General features: G+C 36.8%; 1 protein-coding gene across 1 annotated transcript in view; it reads right to left on the bottom strand.

Annotated features, from left to right (window-relative positions):
• The window catches only part of HNMT (histamine N-methyltransferase), a 45,906-nt gene extending 26,555 nt beyond the window's left edge, over window positions 1–19,351 (bottom strand). The window contains exons 1-2 of the mRNA XM_042948630.1: window positions 19,096–19,351; window positions 5,944–5,996 (exon numbers count right to left, since the gene is read on the bottom strand). Of these exons, the coding sequence (XP_042804564.1) occupies window positions 5,944–5,996; window positions 19,096–19,232 (190 nt within the window). The 5' untranslated portion in view covers window positions 19,233–19,351. The remainder of the gene's footprint in view (window positions 1–5,943; window positions 5,997–19,095) is intronic.
• Between the last annotated feature and the right edge of the window lie 1,836 nt (window positions 19,352–21,187).

Below are 21,187 nucleotides of genomic sequence, written 5' to 3'. Positions count from 1 at the left end.
ACATATTGGCTCTTTAAATCTTCTGAAACTGTTCTCAGTAAAAAATTTGAACTTTTCTCCAAATAGATTGCTTATTTTTGTATTAAATATAATTATTAGCTAACTAATCCAACATTTTTTCATCATTTCTATCAGTCTGTTATTGCTAATAGAGACAAAGCTACAGAAGACCCTGTGCATTGACCGCAGTCTCTCTATATTTTTAGGCTTACTATCTATAAAATGAAGATGATAACAGACCCCCTGCACCAGGGTTGCATGAGGATGTATATTAAATCACAAAGTTTTATTCAATAGTAAATGTCAAGTGGAAGCCTATTCACTAATTAAGAGATTGTCCTAAAGTGTCATAAAAGGACTGGCAAGATACAAATTTTTTCTTCAGGGAAATTACAGATAAGCACATGCTAAGGACTTCCAAGTACATTGTAGATACTCCAAACTGTGAATGAAAACATTCATGTGTTAACAAAAAAGAATGTGGATCTGTCATACTTCTTTTTATCTATTTTACCTGTATCAAGCCATTACTGAATTCTTAATTCTAAGGCTGTCCAACTGAGTTTATTTGCTTTTCTGAGTATACAGTCATTTAATCTGCAAATAATGGTAGTTTTGTCTTCACTCTGCTCATTATCCTGTTTTCCTGTTTCAAGCCTTATTGAATTAGTCAAAACACTCTTGTTTACTCTGGCTTTAATGCCAATGGTTCCAATGTTGTAGCATTAGTTTGCTTCTCTCAAATTGGTAATGTATCTGTTGTTAACAATACTTCTATGTTCACTGAAAGTTTTAAATACAATACAATGGGGTTAATTATTTTGTTTAAATTATATATGGAGAAGTTTATTTTTGAATGATATAGATGCCTTTAAAAAATGCCTTTATATCTGAAGCCCCAAACTATGATTACACAAAGTAGACAGTCCTAAATTCTCTAGTCAATCAGTAGAGTCTCTATCCTTCTATCGAGTTAACTGCTAGCATGCTGCATATTAGTAAAATGGTACTTACTCATTTCAAGTTATAAGCAATAAGAATACAGATTAAAAATTATCTAGGTATCTACAAGTCACAGTTAAATTCCACCTCCTTAATATAGCCAAACACAGTGTTAGCCATCCCACTCTGGAGAAATGCCTACCTTTTTCTAGAAGGTTACTCATGAAACCATAGATTTTCTGGACCAAAAGCACCTTTAATGGCCCCACCATCCAAGAAATCAGTGCTTAAGTCCTTTCCACAGCATGTTTGAAAAGTAACTTTCTGGCCTAGGCTGCTGCCTAGAGTCACAGATAATACCTTATCTCTCAAGATGTGTGCTTTCATTTCTGGACAGGTTTGATCATTACTAAATTCTCATATTGAATCAAGAAATCTTTCTCTCTTACAATCATTGGTCCTTTAGCAGCAAATATTCTGTAGTTTGATCAACAGGAAATATATGAAGATGGGAATATGCACATTAAAAAAAATTATTCTCTGGGCCAAGAAAAAAAAATCCCTGATTCTCTGCATTTCCCCAGTTATTCCTAATTTGCTAATACAGACTGTTGGCTTACTCTGAATCACCGGAAAACATTAATCTTTGCTTCTTGCCACCTCCTGGCTTCTAACCTGACGCACTGGATTGTTTAGTTCCTGCCCTAATTATATTTGTTTCACTTCTATCCAACTAGCTTAAAAAATTAAACTTCTGTGTCACCTTAACATGTTATTTATGAACAGAGGCAAAATCAATAATCTGAAAAGATTAAACTTTCAAATAGCTGGTTATTACTAAATACCTAATATCTCCTTTTTCAAGTCAATAATTAACTTTTATATCTGTTTAATATAATTTGTTGAACTGGACTAAAGTCAAGAGACTTGGATTTTGTTCTGCCTTGGTGCTTCTCAGGTTTCAACATCTTTAAAATTAGATGTTGATGGTCTCCAAACTTTCTCTTTTTTAACCTCTGTAGGAATGCCAATGTCTGTATGTGGCAGAACAATAAAACTACCTAACTGCTCTCAATATATGTCATCAAAATTATTACCAAAAAAATGTTATGGGAGGATTCATACTACCTGTATTTCATATGTGAGTTTTACCTTGATTGAAAATTATCTATTAACATATATACTATTATACATGTTATGGCAATTGAGTTAGTACACAAAAGGTTAATAAAAATAGAAGTAGAAAGCTAGGTAAAATTAGATTATTTGAGTTATCATTTTGTCTAATGCTTATAAAACTTTCTGGTGTTTGAACATAGGAACTGAACACAGATTCTCCTTTAAGCAGAGCCCAGGGCAAGGAGAATACATTGCCCATTACTGCCTTTTGGAACATTTTTCCAGGAATAAATGCATGCACTATAAATAACTAGCATTCTCCTTTACCAAAAAAGAATATGGGTTTCTTTTTCTCCATGTACTATGTAACATAAAGACACAATATTCATTAAAAAACAAATAATAATGAAGCTCCATTGGGTGGTTAATTTCAAGAACTATCAATATTGAGGATGAACCAAAAAGCATATTCTACGAGATTTAGAATACAGTGCAGTTGTTCTCAATATCTAAAAACAACTGCTGAAGTGAACATAGTGTGAGTACTTCAAGACCTTGAATAAAGCAATTCCAGATACCCCGTGTTTCATTAAAGCACAAACTCATGCAATGTACACAACACAACTTTATACTTCCCATTTGGGCTCTGTAAAAGCTACGTGGTCTGTATTACCTTTCATGATGTTTTTCTCCAGATTTTCTCTCTTTATTTTTGGGTTCACATACGTATTTCATACATTTTCCTAATATTAAATATATAATCTATGGCTAGCAGTGCGATTTGTCAATTGTATTTAATTGATGTGGAAGATTAAAAATGGCATTAAAAAGTTTGCCATGAATTTCCTCTCTTTTGAAGTGCTCAGAGCCCTAATAATTTCTCAGCTTCCTAAATGAATAACCAAACACGTTTTTCAAAAATGTTACATTCTCTTAAACTATGGAATCTCTCTCTACACAATCACCAACCTCTACAGAAGAGAGGCAGAAGACAGAAAGGGTGTATATGTACCCCCTGCTCCTGCCCCTATGTTTCTGAAAATAAAGATAGGCTGTCAAAGAACATGAGCCTTAAGTGATATAAAAGCATCAATTTCATTTAGAGAGGTTTTTAGTTTGTTTGTTTTTGATTTGTTTTTCTGTTGTGATGGGAAGAAGTGGTAGCACCATTATGAATGCAGAGGAAATATTTCCACCAAAGATATACAGAAAATGATCTGCAGGTATCTGGACAACCAGGAAGAGAAAATTTAAACACTGAAACCAGAGAGGTCCCTAAGCTAAAAACGAAGTAGAACCTTGTAAGATACGTTATGGGAGGGGCCCCTAGGTGGCTCAGTCAGTTAAGCATCTGGCTTCAGCTCAGGCCATGATCTCATGATTCACGAGCTCGAGCCCCACATAGGGCTCTGCACTAACAGTGCTGATACTGTGGAGCCTGCCTGGGATTCTCTCTCTCTCCCTGCCCCTCCCCTACTCACTCACTCTCTCTCTCTCTCTCTCTTTCTCTCTCAAAATAAACAAACTAAAAAAAAAAAAAGATACATTGTGGAGCACAAGTACTAGATAGGGCCAATGATCTTGTTTGCCATGGATTGGAATTCAGTGACTGACTTGAAAGGATATTGAAGCCACAGGACAATGCAAAACTCTCAGGCATGCTATAGATTGCGGAACATGTGGGGAGACCATTTCTCTAAGGCAAAGACAGGAGGTATCTCATTGTAAAGTGATACATTGTTCTTTTGCACAGTGCTTGCAGTTAGGCAATGACAGGTTATCAGATAAGCATCTCCCTGTTCTATGTGAGCACTCAAACTAACTTAACCGGGTCCTTTCCCTACAACACACTGCTTCTTTCATGCCAGGAACATGTAGACCTAGGAATTTTAAATAAATCAATTTTAATTTCATGTAGCTTATTTACTGGAGCAGAGAAAACTAAGTTATCTATAATTTGAATTTCCCTTGGAGTTCTTCTTCTATTTCTGATCAGCTTCTTAGGAAGAATAACCTTAAAAGGCACCCATATTCTATCCAAGGCAGAGCCTGTTACTAATACAGTGTTAGCGCTCAGTCAGAAAAACTCCAAGTGTTGCTACCTTTGTTTTGGTAAGTTCTCTATATTAGCTCCTATGTGCACCTTTATGTAAGGAATCACTGTGCGGGCCAAATGTTCCTTTCTCTAGATAGCTTATAAGCATCTGGATAAATTTACATTAGAAATTCAATTAACTTTATATTAAAAGGTCAATTAACTTGGCCATGATAGAGATTGTTTTTAATTACTTTTCCTTGTGGGGCTTCACTTCTTGTCCAAGCACAAGTGACACTATCAAACGATAGTCTCAGTGACTGTTGGATGCCTGAAACTAATATGCAAAACTCACTGGAAAGGACTGTCTTGGTGAAACGAATTCCCTTTTGTAATCCTTAGGACTTAGAATATCAGTAGGCAACGAGAGGGTACTTTAGCTTAAACAATCTCTATAATATCATTCATGATAATATCTTTCATTATTTGTCCTTGTTGGTTTTTATTTTCTTGGTGAAAGATGATAATAAAGAAAAATTATTTTAAGAGTTAGCCCTCATTACATTATATCACACACAGTATATTTTATGAAAAAAATAAACAAATGATTACATAAAACTAGTAATTCTATTCCATTAGAGGGCTCCTGGTTATCTTTGTGTAAACATGGTTCACAATTTAACTCATTCATGTGTCACTAGAGTACTTAAGAAACTAAAGAGGTTAACACTTGGCACTATATAAAAAGTTGTAGTGTACTGTTGACTTGTTACCAAGAAGTAACCAATACTAAGCCATTGCTCAGTCAAAAGAAAATAAAGAAAGATATAAATATGTGAATAATATATGTAACTCTATTTTATATATTGATATATTAAATCAGATCTCCAGATGACTAGCAAGTTAAAAATAAAACAAATGCTACTCAGGAGTTTGATATGAGGCAAAGTCTGCACGTGAAATTTTTTGTTTTATTTTTGAAGGACCAGCCTGTACCTTACAGGTATAGTAACAATGTGCTAACCATGATATAAATGTTATCTATATAATTCTCACTACAACCTTATAAGATATAATTCATTGTTTCCATTTTACTGATGATTATACAGAAGTTATGTATCAGCCAAGGGCACAACGTTTCATACCACACCCACATCAATCTGCTTTTCCGGATTTCCCATTTTCTCCTAGGATGAAAGCTCAGGTCAAAGAGTAGAGAGACCATGAGGTGCTTATAAAAGTGGGTTTGGGAGTGTGCTGAATGTTTGGAGGGCAGTTTTGGAACTGAATCAGAGGAAGGAAATAGTTTTAGCCAGTGCAACTCAGAGTTGGGTCACAACAGTATAAGTTAACTATGTCATTAAACATATTTTCCCCCATAGTGATACTTTCTCAATGAAGGAAGCTGTGCACTGATTTTCATTCCAGTGCATTCTTACCTCCTCCTGGTCCAGTAAGTTTGCAAAGCTGCAAGCGGTCCATGGACCTCACTTAAGTAGCACAAGCTTAAGGAATGTCTAATGAAATTCCCCTTTACTGTGAACAGTTAGATCATTTTGCACAAAAGTTATCCTCAAAGCCATCCTATGTGGTTTTCCACTTATAAAAAAGAATTAAAAAGCCATATCTTATCCATATTCTGGATACTAATGGAGACTTAAGTCCTAAGTGTTATAAAACGATGGGGGCCTTAATCTTAGTTGAAGTGATCCTGCTCTTACTAGTTTTAGTAAGCTAATCTCTTCCAGGAGCAAAGAAAAATAGTTTTCTTAAAGAATGAACAGTATGCCATCAAAAAGCATGATGTTTGGGGTGAAATACAAATTTTAAAAATGTGTTATTCATACCTGCACCTCCGCCAATGCTTAGAATCTTAATTTCTGATTTTGTATCTCCAATCCTGAAAAAAAAAATTATATAGTTTAAGAAAAAGATTGCCATGTGCCTTGTAAAATCTGATTATCAACTCTAGTGGAAGAGAAAAATTTATAGTGAACAAAAACTAGGCCAACATGAAAGGTCACACTCATGTCAGTGATTACACTAGTGTCTTTAGAAATCTTTAGAAAATATGTCCCACTCATTAATGATCTTGATTGGAAGACTTTTAGAAACATTACTATAAACATCTCAGAAATAGGAAACACCATTTGTTTAGAGATTGCTTGGAGAGTAAGAACAGAAAAAGTGGGCCTTTGAGTCTAGTGATCTAATAAGCCATTTGTTATAGATGGGAAAAAGGCTAAGGAGATTCATACTGTATATCTGCCTTCCTTCTTCCTTGCTAACTTCCTTTCAATGAAAAAATGTTTATTAAACATTTATTATGTGTCTATATTTAGCATTGAGGATATAAAAATGAATAAGACACTACTTTGCTTTAAAGTTGAAATGTGAGATAATAAAGCCCAATATTAAGAGAAGGGAAAGATGGCAGAGTAGGAAGACCCCAAGCTCATCTCCTCCCACAGACACACTGAGGTCACAATGACATATAATACAACTCACCCTGAGAACTAGCAAAACATATTTTCTACAGCTAAAGACATAAAGAAGAAGCCCTTTGGAGAAGGGTAGGAGGGGCAGAGATGTGTTAGGGAACCAACACCCTAGCATGGCAACTACAGGCTGGAAGGACATCAAAGGCATGGAGATCCTTCCTGAGGAGTGAGGAGATCAAGCCCCACCTGAGGCATCCCCTGTCATGGAACCTATACCAAAAAGACAAGCTGTCATAGCATCTTGCTTTGCAAATCAGTAGGACTCAACTCCAGGAGAGCCAGGAGGGCTATAGGAAACTGAGACTCTGCTCTTTTTTTTTTTTATGTTTATTTATTTTTGAGAGAGAGAAAGAGAGAGAGAGACAGTGTGAGTGGGGAGGGGCAGAGAGAGAGAGGGAGACAAAGAATCCAAAGCAGGCGCCAGGATCCGAGCTGTCAGCACAGAGCCTGATGCAGGGCTCAAACTCACAAACTGTGAGATCATGACGTGAGTAAAAGTTGGATGCTTAACCGACTGAACCACCCAGGCTCTCCAAGACTCTGCTCCTAATATCACTCAATCAGAGACCCAGTACAGAGACTGAAGTTTGAAAAGTGCCTGAACCATATAGGAAGGAAGTTTCTTGACTAATTTTAGGATTTGTGTTGGAGGAGCAGGGACCTTTAGAAGCTTTCTCCAGGAGTGGAAATGCTGGCAGGCATCATTTTTCTTGCCCTTCTTCAGCCTAGCTTGCTGGATATTGGTAGGAGCCAATGATGACACTCTCCATCTACTGCTTGCACTGCCCGGCATGCCCCACCAGACCTGCCCCACCAGATACCCCTACAAAGCGGCTCATACACCCAAAGCAGCCCACCACACCCAGAAGACAACCCCAGCTGATATCAGTTCCCCTCCAAAGTGACTTCTGTGCCAAGGATACTGGGAGCAGCCTCACCTGCCAGTATGACTGCAGTAATTGTGGCTGGGCCTCTCGGCGGGCTGTGTTGGGAGCTCATACCACTGACCAGTGAGCCCACAGAAGCTATAGCTTGGTCTCTCAGCCAGCCAGGCTATGGGCTATTTCCACCCATCAGTGTGCCCATAGTAGTTTCAGCCTAGTCACAACAGGAATACATATGTATCCCACAGAGGGGATACCCCTAGAGTACCCTTAGTGAATGGGGGCATTGCACTACTGGCTCCCTCAGGATGCCTTCTACACAAGGCCACTACTTTCAAAACTATGAGATATAGCTGATCTACCTAATGTGTGGAAATAAACACAGAGAATCAGGTAAAATTAAAAGACACAGGAATACATTCCAAATAAAAGAAGAAGACAAAACATCAGAAAAAGAACTAAACAAACTACCTGATGAAGAAATGTGAGTAATGTTTATAATGATGCTCACTAGATTTGGAAGAAGAGTGGATGAACTCCATGAGAACCTCAGTGAAGAGACAGAAAATGTAAAAAAGAACCAATAAGAGTTTTGAAACTCTCAGACGATAAGAGTTTGAAAACACAGTAACTGAAATGAAAAATATACTTGAGGGAATCAACAGCACATTAGAGGATGCAGAAGAACAGATCAATCTGGAAATCAGGATAGTGAAAAGCCCCAATGCTGAACAGCAAAAAGAAAAAAATAATTTTTTAAAAAATGAGGAGAAGTTAAGGGTCCTCTGTACATCAAGTGTGCTAACATTCATATTACAGGAGTGCCAGAAGGAAAAGAAGAGGCAGAAAACTTATGTGAAGAAATAATTACTGAAAATTTCCCCAACCTGTGGGAGGAAACAGCTCCAGGAGTCACAGAGAGCCCCAAACAAGATGTATCAGAGGAGGTCTACCTCAAGATACATAATAATTACAATATAAAAAAATTAAAGATAAGATGAAAATATTAAAAGCAGCAAGAGAAAAGAAAACAGTTGTGTAAAAGGGAAATCTCATAAGGCTATAAGCTGATTTTTCACCAGAAACTTTCCAGGCCAGAAGGAAAAAACCTACAACCAAGAATATTCTACCTGCAAGGTTAACATTCAAAATTGAATAAGAGATATAGAATTTCCCAGACAAACCAAAATTAAAGGATTCTATCACCACTAAACCAGACACACAAGAAATGTTAAAGGGGCTTCTTAACAAGGAAAATAAAAAGCCATAACTAGAAGTAAGAAAATTATGAAAGGAAAAAAAAATCACTGGTAAAAGCAAATAAAGCTAAAATGAAGTATAAAACACAAAAGTAGTGAAATAAATTATAAATATATATATAAATTATATCTACAAAAATTAGTTAAGGATTACACAGAATAGAGATATACAATATGACATCATATACATAAAATGTGGAGGGGGGTGTAAAAATGTTTTTCTTTTAGAATGTGTTTGAACTTAAGCAACCATAAACTTAATATGGACTGATATATACATAAGATGTTATATATGAGTCTCATAGTAACCATAAACCAAAAATTTGTAATAAATACACAAAAAATAAAGAGAAAGGAATCCAAGCTTTACACTAAAGAAAGTCATCAAATCACATGGCAATAGAGCAAGAGAAAAAGAACAGAACTACAAAAACAATTAACAACTATATATATTTATTCACCCAACATAGAAACACCTAAATATATAAAGCAAATATTATCAGACATAAAGAATTAACAGTAATACAATAATAATAGGGAACTTTACAACACCTTTACATCAATGAATCAGTTAACATCCTGGCAGAAAATTAATCAGCAAACAATGGCTTGGAATGACACATTAGATCATATGGACTTAACAGATATATACAGAACATTCCATTCAAAAACAGCAGAATACCCTTTTTTTTCAAGTGCACATGGTAGGCCACAAAACTTGTATCAATACACTTAAGATAACTGAAATCATACTGAACATCTTTTCTTATCATAGCCATATGAAAGTAGAAATCAATTACAAGAAAAAAAATGGGGAAAAAAAACATGGAGGCTAAGCAGTATGCTACTAAAAACCCTATGGATCAACTAAGAAATCAAAGAGGAAATAAAAAAAAATATCTGGAAACAATAAAAATGGAAACTCGACAGTGCAAAGTGTTTGGGATGCAGCAAATGCAATTCTAAGAAGTTTATAGTGCTACTTGTCTACTTAAGAAACAAGAAAAATCTCAAACAATCTAATCTTTCACCTAAAAGAACTTGGAAAAGAATAAACAAAATTCAAAATTAGTAGAAGGAAGGAAATGATAAAGATCAGAGATGAAATAAATAAATTAAATACTTAAAAAACAATAGGAAAGATCAGTGAAACCAAGAGCTGATTCTTTGAAAAGATAAACAGAATTCATAAAACTGTAGCCAGATTCATTAAGAAAAAAGGAGCGAGGACTCAAATAAAATCAGAAATGAATGAGAAGTTACAACTGACACCATAGAAATACAAAAGATTATAAGAGACTACTATGAAAAATTATATACCAACAAATCATACACCAAGAAATAGAAGATTCTAAGACTGAATCAGGAAGAAATAGAAAATCTGAACAGGCAGATTACTATCGACAAAACTGAATCAGTAATCAAAAAACTTCCAACAAACAAAAGTCCAGCACCAGAAGGATTCACTGGGGAATTCTGCCAAACATTTAAAGAGCTAATACCTATACTTCTCAAATTATTCCAAAAAAGGGAAGAGAAAGGAATGCTTCCAACTTCATGCTACGGAACCAGCATTACCCTAATACCAAAATAAAAAGCAGACAAAGACACTACAAAAACAAAAGAAGACAAAACAAAATGGCCAAGATCCAAAATAGATTCATAAATTCTCAGCAAAATATTAACAAACTGAATTCAAAAATACATTAAAAGGATCATTCACCACAATCAAGTAGGATTTATTCTGGGATATGAGGATGATTCAATATCTGCTAATCAATCAACATGATATACCACATTAACAAAATGAAGGGTAAAAATCATATTATCATCTCATTAGATGCAAAAAAAAAGACATTTGACAAAGTTAAACATTTATTCATGATAAAAATGTTCAACAAAGTGGGCTTAAAGGGAACATACCATAACATGATAAAGGCCAAATAGGAAAAACCCACAGTTAACATCATGCTCTCGTGAAAAGCTGAAGGCTTCCCCTCTAATGTCGGCAATAAGACAAAGATTTCCACTCTTACAACTGTTATTCAACACAATACTGAAGTCCTAGGCACAGCAATCAGACACGAAAAAGAAATAAAGGCATTTAAGTTGGTAAGGAAAAAGTTAAACTGCCACTATTTACAGAGGACACGACACTATATATAGAAAACCCTAAAGATTCCACTAAAAAACTATTAAAAGTATAAGTTCAGTAAAATTTTAGGATACAAAATTAATTGCAGAAATCTATACCATCTCTGTACACTAAACAAACTAGCAGAAAGAAAAATCAAGAATGCAATCCCATTTACAACTGCATTAAAAAGAATAAAATATTTGCAGCACTTGGGTGCCTCAGTTGGTTAACTGTTGCCTCTTGATTTTGGCTGAGGCCATGATCTCACCATTTGTGAGATTGAGCCCTGCATCAAGCTCTGCACTGACAGCACAGAACCTGCTTAGGATTCTCTCTTTCGGCCCTTCCTCCATTTGCACTCTCTCTCAAAATAAATAAACATTTAAAACAATAAAAATAAAGAAAAAAATAGAGCCCAGTATTTTGGTTCTAGTACTAGAAATGGAATGGAATTGATGGACTGGGAGGTAACATTGACTTGTTTTTGATTGATGTTAATAAAAAAAGGTGGGGGGTATTAGAAAAAAGTTAGAGTACAGTGACTGATTAATTTCAAGCTTGGATAACTGCAAAAATCATGGTGAGAAAAAGGAAGCTGGAGAATATATTTTGATGACAAGTTTATATTTTGTAAGATGTTTTGTTTTTGTTTTTGTTTTGTTTTTTAAAAAATCATTTTAATTTTATTTAAATCCAAGCTACTTAACATATAGTGTAACAATGATTTCAGGAGTAGAATTTAGTGATTCATCACTTATGTATAAAACCCAGGGCTCATCCCAAAAAATGCCCACCTTAATGTCCATCACCCGTTTAGCCCATCCCCTCCTCACACCCCTCCAGCAAGCCTCAGTTTGTTCTCTTTATTTAAGAGTCTCTTGTGGTGTGCTTCCCTCTGTTTTTATCTTATATTTCCTTCCCTTCCCATATGTTCATCTCTTTTGTTTCTTAAATTCTGTATATGAGTAAAAAAATAAAAAAAATTCCGCATATGAGTGAAAATATGATATTTATCTTCCTTTGGCTTATTTTGCTTCGCATAATACACTCTAGTTCCATCCATGTTGTTACAAATGGCAAGATTTCATTCTTTTATATTGCTAATATGCCATTGTATATATATACACCACATCTTCTTTATCCATTTGTTGGTCGATGGACATCTGGGCTCTTTCCATAATTTGGCTATTATTAATAGTGCTTCCATAAACATTGGGGTGCATGTGCCCCTTCGAAGCAGCACACCTGTACCCTTTGGAATAAATAGTAGTGCAATTGCTGGGTCATAGGGTAGTTCCTCTATGGAGGAACCTCCATACTGTTTTCCAGAGTGGCTGCACCAGTCTGCATTCCCACCAGCACTGCAAAAGTGTTCCCCTTTCTCTGAATCTTTGTCAACATCTGTTGTTTCCTGAGTTGTTAATTTTAGCCATTCTGATAGGTGTGAGGTGGCATTTCATTGTGGTTTTGATTTGTATTTCCCTGATGATGAGTGATGTTGAGCATCTTTTCATGTGTCTGTTAGCCATCTGGATGTCTTCTTTCAAAAAGTATCTGTTCCTGTCTTTTGCCCATTTCTTCACTAGATGATTTGTTTTTTGGGTGTTGATTTTGATAAATTCTTTATAGATTTTCTGATACTAACCCTTTACCCAACATGTCATTTGCAAATACCTTCTCCCAATCAGTTAGTTGCTTTTTAGTTTTGTTGATTGTTTCCTTTGCTGTGCAGAAGCTTTTTTATCTTGATGAGATCTTAATAGTTCATTTTTGCTTTTGTTTCCCTTCCCTCTGCAGACAGGTATACTCAGAAGTTGCTGTGGCCGAGGTCAAAGAGATTGTTGCTTGTTTTCTCTTCTAGGATTTTGATGGTTTCCTGTCTTACATTTAGGTCTTTCAACCATTTTGAGTTTATTTTTGTTTATAGTGTAAGGAAGTACCCCGGTTCATTCTGCATGTTGCTGTCCAGTTTTCCTAACACCACTTGCTGAAGACACTGTCTTTTTTCCATTGGATACTCTCCTGCTTTGTCAAAGATTAGTTTTCCATGTGTTTGTGAGTCCATTTCTGGGTTTTCTGTTCTGTTCCATTGACCTATGTATCTGTTTTTGTGCCAGTACCATACTGTCTTCATGATTACAGCTTTGTAATACAGCTTGAAGCCTGGAATTGTGATGCCTCCAGCTTTCTTTTTCTTTTTTAACACTACTTTGTCTATTTGGGGTCTTTTCTGGTTCCATACAAATTTTAGAATTGTTTGTTTTAGCTCTGTGAAGAATGCTGGTATTATTTTGATAGGGATTGCATTGGATATGTAGATTGCTTTGGGCAGTATCAACATTTTAAAAATGTTTGTTCTTCAAATCCATGAGCATGGATTGTTTTTCCATTTCTTTGTGTCTTCTATAATTTCTTTCATAAGCTTTCTGTAGTTTTCAACGTATAGATCTTTTACCTCTTTGCTTAAGTTTATTCCTAGGTTTTTTGTGGTATTTGGTGCAATTGTAAATTACATTGATTCCTTCATTTCTCTTTCTCCTGCTTCATTATTGGTGTATAGAAATGCCCACAGATTTCAGTATGTTGATTTTATATCCTGTGACTTTGTTGGATTCATTTATCAATTCTAGAAGTTTTTTGGTGGAGTCTTTTGGGTTTTCCATGTAGAATATAATATCGTCTACAAAGAGTGAAAATTTAACTTCTTTCTTGCTGATTTGAATGCCTTTTATTTCTTTTTGTTGTCTGATTGCTGAGTCTAGGACTTGCATCACTATATGGAACAACAATTGTGAGAGTGGACATCCCTGTTGTGTTCCTGACCTTAGGGGGAAAGCTCTCAGTTTTTCCCCATTGAGGATAATATTAGCTGTGGGTCTTGTATATGGCCTTTATTATCATGAGGTGTTTCTTTCCCTACTTTCTTGAGTCCAGGGCTGAGTGGCTTTCCAGGAGAATTCTACCAAACGTTTAAAGAAGAGTTAACACCTATTCTTTTGAAACTGTTCCAAAAAATTGAAATGGAAGGAAAATTTCCAAACTCATTCTATGAGGCCAGCATTACCTTGATTCCAAAACCAGACAAAGACCCCACTAAAAAGGAGAACTACACACCAATTTCCGTGGTGAACATGGACGCAAAAATTCTCAACGAGCTACTAGCAAACTGAATCCAACAATACATTAAAAGAATTATTCACCACAATCGAGTGGGATTTATTCCTGGGCTGTAGGGCTGGTTCAATATCCACAAATAAATCAACGTGATACATCACATTAATAAAAGAAAGGATAAAAACCATATGATCCTCTCAATAGATGCAGAAAAAGCCTTTGACAAAATACAGCATCCTTTCTTGATAAAAACCCTCAAGAATGTTTTTAATAAATATGTATCTACAGACATTTGGATATGCAAGATTTAAGCTGAGTGGGAGAGAGATCAGGGTCGGTGATGTATTCTGGAGAATTAGCATCATAAAGCTAATGGTCAAAACTAGGAGACTAGATTTTATCACCCAAGCATATTACAAAGAATTAGATGATCAGTGGGATGATATGCAATGTCAACTTTTAAAAGTCACTGCATTATGGGGAACCCACAAAGGGGACAAAGAGGAAAACAGTAAAGCTCATAGAGGATAGAATTAGAGAAACTCTGAGAAAGCCATAGGTAGTGTCAATAGTAGCCGAGTGTACTACCAAAAAATAAAGGAGGAATCATCTCCAATGAATTTGGCAATATGAATATCTTTGATAATAGTTTTAAAAGAAGGTTGAGGGCATAAGTCTGATGGCAGTGAGATTAAAAGCAAACCAAATAAAGAGGAAGAAGCTAGAGATTGTTGACATAGGACGAAAGAGTAAGAATGGGAAGAGGAAGCAGGAACTGAAAGAGTAGTGCTTGTTTCTTGGCACTTTAGATTTTTTTTCCCCCTGAAGTGAAAGAGCCTACACAGAGTAGTATGACAAAAACAGAGATTGAAGCAAGGTTTTTAAGAAAACTGGAAAGGATAGAGTCAAGAGCACATATGAATGAGTTGCCTTTCTTAGTTCTAATTATCTTCCCATTCATAATCATAGTCCTGATACACCCATCTCTATCTATGCTCTTGGTTAATTCTTAAAACTGCTTTATATTGTAGATAGCACAGGGAAGCTATGAAGCAGAGTACCAAGGTTGAAATCCCAGCTTACTGATACGTTACCTTGAGCAAATTATCTAATTTCTCTGCATCTTTATTACCTATGAAATAGGATAATAATACCATCTACTGTGTAGGACTGTAATAATAGTAGCTGGCTTAAGGAGGAGTTGTATTATATTATTTAATTCATGTAAATCTCTTAGAAATATGTCTGTACGTGACAAGCACTCAACACGTATTAGCAATTATTATTATTCCAGGCACAGCTAAGTGATTTTACTCTGAAACTTCACAACTCTTCTTTGAGTTAGACACTATTATTATCCCATTTCATATATTGTAATGATTAATAATTATTGAAAACTTACCACTTACTACTTACTACTTGACTTTAGAGTCAAGGCTCTAAATGCATTACATATAGCAACAACAAAAACTTTATTATTTACAGCTATACTGGAATTCTCCCCACCCCATGCTTCACCTACAGATAGGGGATTGTTTCCAATCCAAAAGAAATCAAGAAAAGAATGGCATGAGATCTAGAATTAGGGAATACAATATTTCAGAGAAGGGAAGAGAATATCTAGAAGGTGAAATAAATTATCTTATTAATAATCGTATAGCAGACAGAGAGCAAATCGCCACAGACTGAAAAAATGAACAGAGCTCCAGAATAGATGTTCCCATGGGGAAAAGTTAACAGATGTCTTGATCTGCTGGACTGTATTGAGAGGATTAATACTTCTGCTTGGGGTATAAGTAGTGATAGTGATGTGGAGAACGAAACAAAAGAAAAAAATTAAATTTCCTTACAACTTACAGCCCATTGACATGTCCTTGAGACAGAGTGACCTTCCTCAAGGAGCTTAGTTACCTCGATGTTAATATTTTGCTAAGGGCAAAAGGCAGCCTTGGCTTAACATTAGCCTGAACTTCAGGATTCTAGAAGTCTCCTTTAACATATAAAAATTCCTTTGGAAGCTTCCTTTCTCTCTACTCTCCCCAGATATATGTTAGCAATCATCCTCCAAGCAGATGGCCCTTTGATATACATCTGAAGGGTCTCTTGACTAAGGTTTAACTAAATAGTAGTAAATGGCCTTTTCCTAACAAAAGCTAGTTCCTCAAGGTCCTGGAAACATTGCTTCCAAAATTTTAGATACTTAATGCTATCTCTAACCCCTTTCCAATTCAAAAGTATATAATCAGCCACTCCTCATAACCCCTGTACAGCTCTTTCTGCCCATGGGTCCTGTCCTGCCTGTGCTTTAATAAAACCACCTTCTTTGGGGCACCTGAGTGGTTCTGTCGGTTAAGTGTCTGACTCTTGATTTTGGCTCAGGTCATGATCTCATGGTTTGTGAGATCAAGCCCTGTGTAGGACTTTGCACTGACAGCATGGAACCTGCTCTGGAGTCTCTCTCGCCTCTCTCTGCCCCTCCCCACCCCTCTTTCTCTCTCTCAAAATAAGTAAATATGAAAAATTAAATAACTAAAAATTTAAAAAACACCTTTTGCACCAAAGACGTCTCAAGAATTCTTTCTTATCTGTTCCTTCCCAAACCCCAACATTTTCACATCAGTAGATATATGGAAAACTAAGAAAAGAAACTAAAATAAAAACAATAGTTATCTCTAGGAAAAACAAAAAAAATACCTGAAAGGAAATGTGATTGTAGTATAACCCATCATTCAATTATGAATAATATGTACATAGGCAAAATGATATAAACATTCAAATTATTTAACCAAAAATTTTGACATAAATATACTGACATGAGGGGTGCCTGGGTGGCTCAGTCAGTTGAGCGACCGACTTCGTCATGATCTCACGGTCTGTGAGTTCAAGCCTTGCGTCAGGCTCTGTGCTAACAGCTCAGAGCCTGGAGCCTGCTTCGGATTCTGTGTCTCCCTCTCTCTCTGTCCCTCCCCCACTCATGCTCTGTCTCTCTCTGTCTCAGAAATAAATAAACATTAAAATTTTTTTTAAAAATTAAAAAAATAAATATACTGACATGATAGGGGAGAAAATGTGCGTATTTAGCTATTTTAATGCAGTAAAATTAAGAAAGACAAGAATAACATGTTATTTAGAATTAGGAAAGAAAATTTCATAAGAAACAACTGAAATATTTCAAAGTGTTGAAGGTGGTTGCTTCTGGAGAATGGGAGTCAGATGGGAGTGAGTAGGGCTAGGAATTTTTACCACTGCAATATTTTCAGTATTTTTAGCACTGCAATGCAAATTTAATTATGCCTTTGAAAGTTCTACAGTCTTTCAGAAATTCTATATTCAAGATTTCCAACTAGATTGTATACTCTGTGAAGATAGGGGTCATCATTCATTATGTTATAACCATCCATGGTACCTATTCAAGCCACTGATGACCGAAGAAAACCAAGGATCTGGATAAACTACAGACATGAACACAGACCTTTAGTACTACAAAAGAATTCGGAAATTAAGTCATTACCTTTAATTTTATAAATGAGCAAAAAGACCCAAAAAAGTAAATTATTAGTTCCTAGAGAAGAAATTATCTTAATGTACTGTATGCTTTGATTTTGGCATCATTATCTATTACTTATTAATTAGTAATAAATTATATAACACTCTATTAAAAAAAAACATTTAAAAACTGAACCATGGGGCACCTGGGTGACTCAGTAGGTTAAGTGTCTGACTCTTGGTTTCGGCTCAGGTCATGATCTCACAGTTTGTGAGTTTGAGCCAGGTGTTGGGCTCTGCAGTGACAGTGCAAAGCCTGCATGGGGTTCTCTCCCTCACTCTCTGCCCCTCCCCTGCTTACTGGAGCATGCACTCTCTCCCTCTCTCAAAATAAATAAACGTAAAAAAAAGTAAAAACTGAACCACAAAAAACAGAAAGGGAGGGCCGCCTGGGTGACTCAGTGGGCTAAGCATCCTACTTCAGCTTAGGTCATGATCTTGAGGTTCATGAGTTTGAGCCCCATGCCTGTCTGTGCTGACAGCTTGGAGCTTGGACACTGCTTCGGATTCTGTGTTCCCTTCTCTCTCTGCCCCTCCCCCACTCACACTCTGTCAGGCTGTCTCTCTCTCTTAAAAATAAATAAACATTAAAAAAAAATTTAACAGTAAAAAGAAAAATAGGGGAATGGAATCCCCTACACATCCAGCAATACCTGCTCTGATCAGGCAGAGGTACTGTCCTGGTGAAAGAATGTCAGGCCTACAATAGAGAAATCCAGCAAAAGATAAAATATCAGTTTCTGTTGCTGTTGTAAATTGGATCCACAGTCAGTCATTTCTTCCCAGTTTTCTATCATTATTTCCTGAAGCAGAGTAAGTTACAGCAATCCACCTCCAGATAGGTGATTTGATTATCTTTAGCATGTGGAATCTTTTACTCTTGTAATGCTTATCAGCTCTGGCACAAATTGAACACATTAATCACCAAAAAAAGAAGTCTGCAAGAAGGATAGGAACTAGTGAGTTTCACTGATAATGGAAAAATGCTTTTTTTTTTTTTAAGAACCACATTGCTAATATTAAGTTGAAAGGAAAAGACAATTTTTTTGGAGTGATAACTATAATAATGAGTACAGAAGTGAATTTAAATGGACATTAGGAGAACTGAGAAGCACTCACTCAATCCTCAGGGGCAAACAGGAGTTGGTAATTATTTATATTTGATTCTAATGAAAAGAATACTAGACTCTCCGTTTGGGATTTTTTTTTTTTTTTTTGAGACACGTAAAATCTGGAGGAGGGCTGAAAAATCTGAGCTCAAAGATCTGTATCTTTTCCCAAATGAACATATGGATGTGTGCCTTCAAATGGTTAACGCTTATCTCGGCGCGGCTGGAAACACTGCACAAATCACAGCCTGTGAACGTTGAAAGCGAGCGTCTAACTAAAGCGCCGCAGGAGAAGGGGCGCCAGGGGGGCGAGGAGCGCCAGGCGGCAGCTGCTATCAGTAGCTCCTTCTTATCCCCTCGCCCAGCCTGCAGGGCTGGGCTCGACCCATCTATCACCGCATAGAAAGAGCCCGAGGCTTGGCTCTGACAAAAACGTCCTTTTTTGTTACCTTGCTATTATGCCTGGCAGCTTCTGGTCCATGAATTCCTGCATGCACTGGTGTTCCGTGGAACTGCTGAGAAACCTCCGGAAAGATTCAACGTATCTGCTGTGGTCAGAAAACAGGCTCCTCATGGAAGATGCCATGTTTGGTTTCTGATGGAAGGCAGAAAAGGAGGAGAAGCTTTAACTTCCCCTCCTCTTCCCAGTTCCTTGTCTCTCTACTCACCCCCACCAATTCCTATCCCCACTTCTCCCACCACTTCCTCCCCCCCCCCCATGCCAGAAAAGCCTGCTTTGAGTTTTAACATGCAACGAAGGCTGGTGTGCAAATCACATTCTTACGTCAGTTATTTGTTCAGGACTTTGAGCTGATGCTTTAACCCCTGCAGTGTTCCTTTATAAGAAACGGAGGTGGTAAAGCAAAGCAATAAATCCACTGTTACAACTTGTTTTTAAACGTCTGAAGTTCAGAAAGTCATAAAAACTGATCCCATTCTAATCACTTCCTGTTTTGTCAGCCTTTGCCAGGAGTGAATTCCAAGTGGGACAGTGGCTGCTTTAAGGGCCAAAGGCGACAAACACAGGGTAAACAGCCAGTTTCAAGGCTACAAACCACTTTCAGAAATATACCCCTGCTGAAATCTTTGACAGAAGATGGATGTCCGCCTCCATGCTTTCTACAGGAGAATTTCTTGCCTTCACCCTTCTCAGAACATGAACTTTTTACACTCCTCCACTGCGTTTCTTCAAATGCTGGTTTGTTGTGATTCAGGAAGTCTCCTTAGCAGAAACCATCCTGGAGGGACCTGGAAATTATTAATTGGAAGGTGTGAGAAGCCTGCTGGAGTATGGGGAAGAATCAGGGGAATGAGAGTAGTCTTAGGGCACAAAATGCAGGAGAAGGGGTAAAAGCCAAGTCCATAAAAGTCATTCCCTAAATTCTTCTGAACATGAGATTTTAGATACTTAGGGTTAGATGAACCTCTGGCAGCCTAGTGGTGTCACCTATCAGAGACCCACAGTGTTAGAGTGTTCATGTGCCAGAGCTTTGTTTGGGAAGTGGTGTTGAAGAAGACCACTCCTTCTCCAGCACAGGATGTTAATAATAGTATCCAACTCATGGAAGAGTTGTAAGAATTAATGAGTGAATTCATGTGCCTCTCTTAGAAATGTATCTGCCTAAGCCATTCCTCTGCTCTGATTCAGCTCCAAAACTGCCCTTCAAGCATTCAACAAACCCTCTTTTATAAGCACTCATGGTCTCACTACTCTTAGAACTGTGCTTTTATCCTAGGAGAAAGTGGGAAACCCGGAAAAGCAGATTCATGGGGGTGTAGTGTGTAACTATGTGTCCTTGGCTGAAAGACAAGTTTCTGTTTGCTCATCAGTAAACTGGGAACAATGAATTAAAATCTGATAGGGTTTTAGTGAGAATTATGTGGATAACAAGTACGTTATGCTTAGCACATTGTTGCTGCTCCCATAAAATGCAAGCTGGTCCCTTCTGGATGAGAAACAAAACAAACAAACAAACAAAAACACTGAAATTGAGTTTCATGTCATTTTCACATGTCATGAAATATTACTCTTCTTTGGATTTTTTCCAGTCATGGAAAGATGTAAGTTATTCTTAGCTCATGGGCTGCACAAAAACAAGTTGCTGGGCTGGATTTGACCACCAGGCGCTAACTTAGCAACTAGGGCTACACACATACAAATATACGCTACTCAACTGTCATGTCTATCCAACCAGCCCTGTCTTCCTCAAACTGACTCTCACAAGCTTCTGGTTCTTCATTACCACCTCTGCTCTTTTCTTAAGCACTCAATCCAAATCATTCATTTACATATTCATCTACTAAACAAATATTTAGTAAGGGTGTATTCAGCTGTGAAGAAATGTCATTGACCTTAACTTCAAAAGTGCGTACTAAAACCTGCTTTTAATTAAAACTCATTCTTCACCTGAGACCATCACCTGCGTCCCTTGTCAAATTTTCTCCAACAGTCAGCCCTTCATTTATGTTTCATTAAGGATTTCCTCCCCATTCTCAGGGCCTCTATCCTACTTGAGATTCTGGTTGCTGTTGTTGTTGACC

The sequence above is a fragment of the Panthera leo genome, chromosome C1, assembly GCF_018350215.1.
Source record: "Panthera leo isolate Ple1 chromosome C1, P.leo_Ple1_pat1.1, whole genome shotgun sequence".
Classification (NCBI taxonomy): Eukaryota; Metazoa; Chordata; class Mammalia; order Carnivora; family Felidae; genus Panthera; species Panthera leo.
The sequence above is the reverse complement of the archived record's forward strand: the minus strand, read 5'-3'. Positions and strand labels throughout refer to the sequence as shown.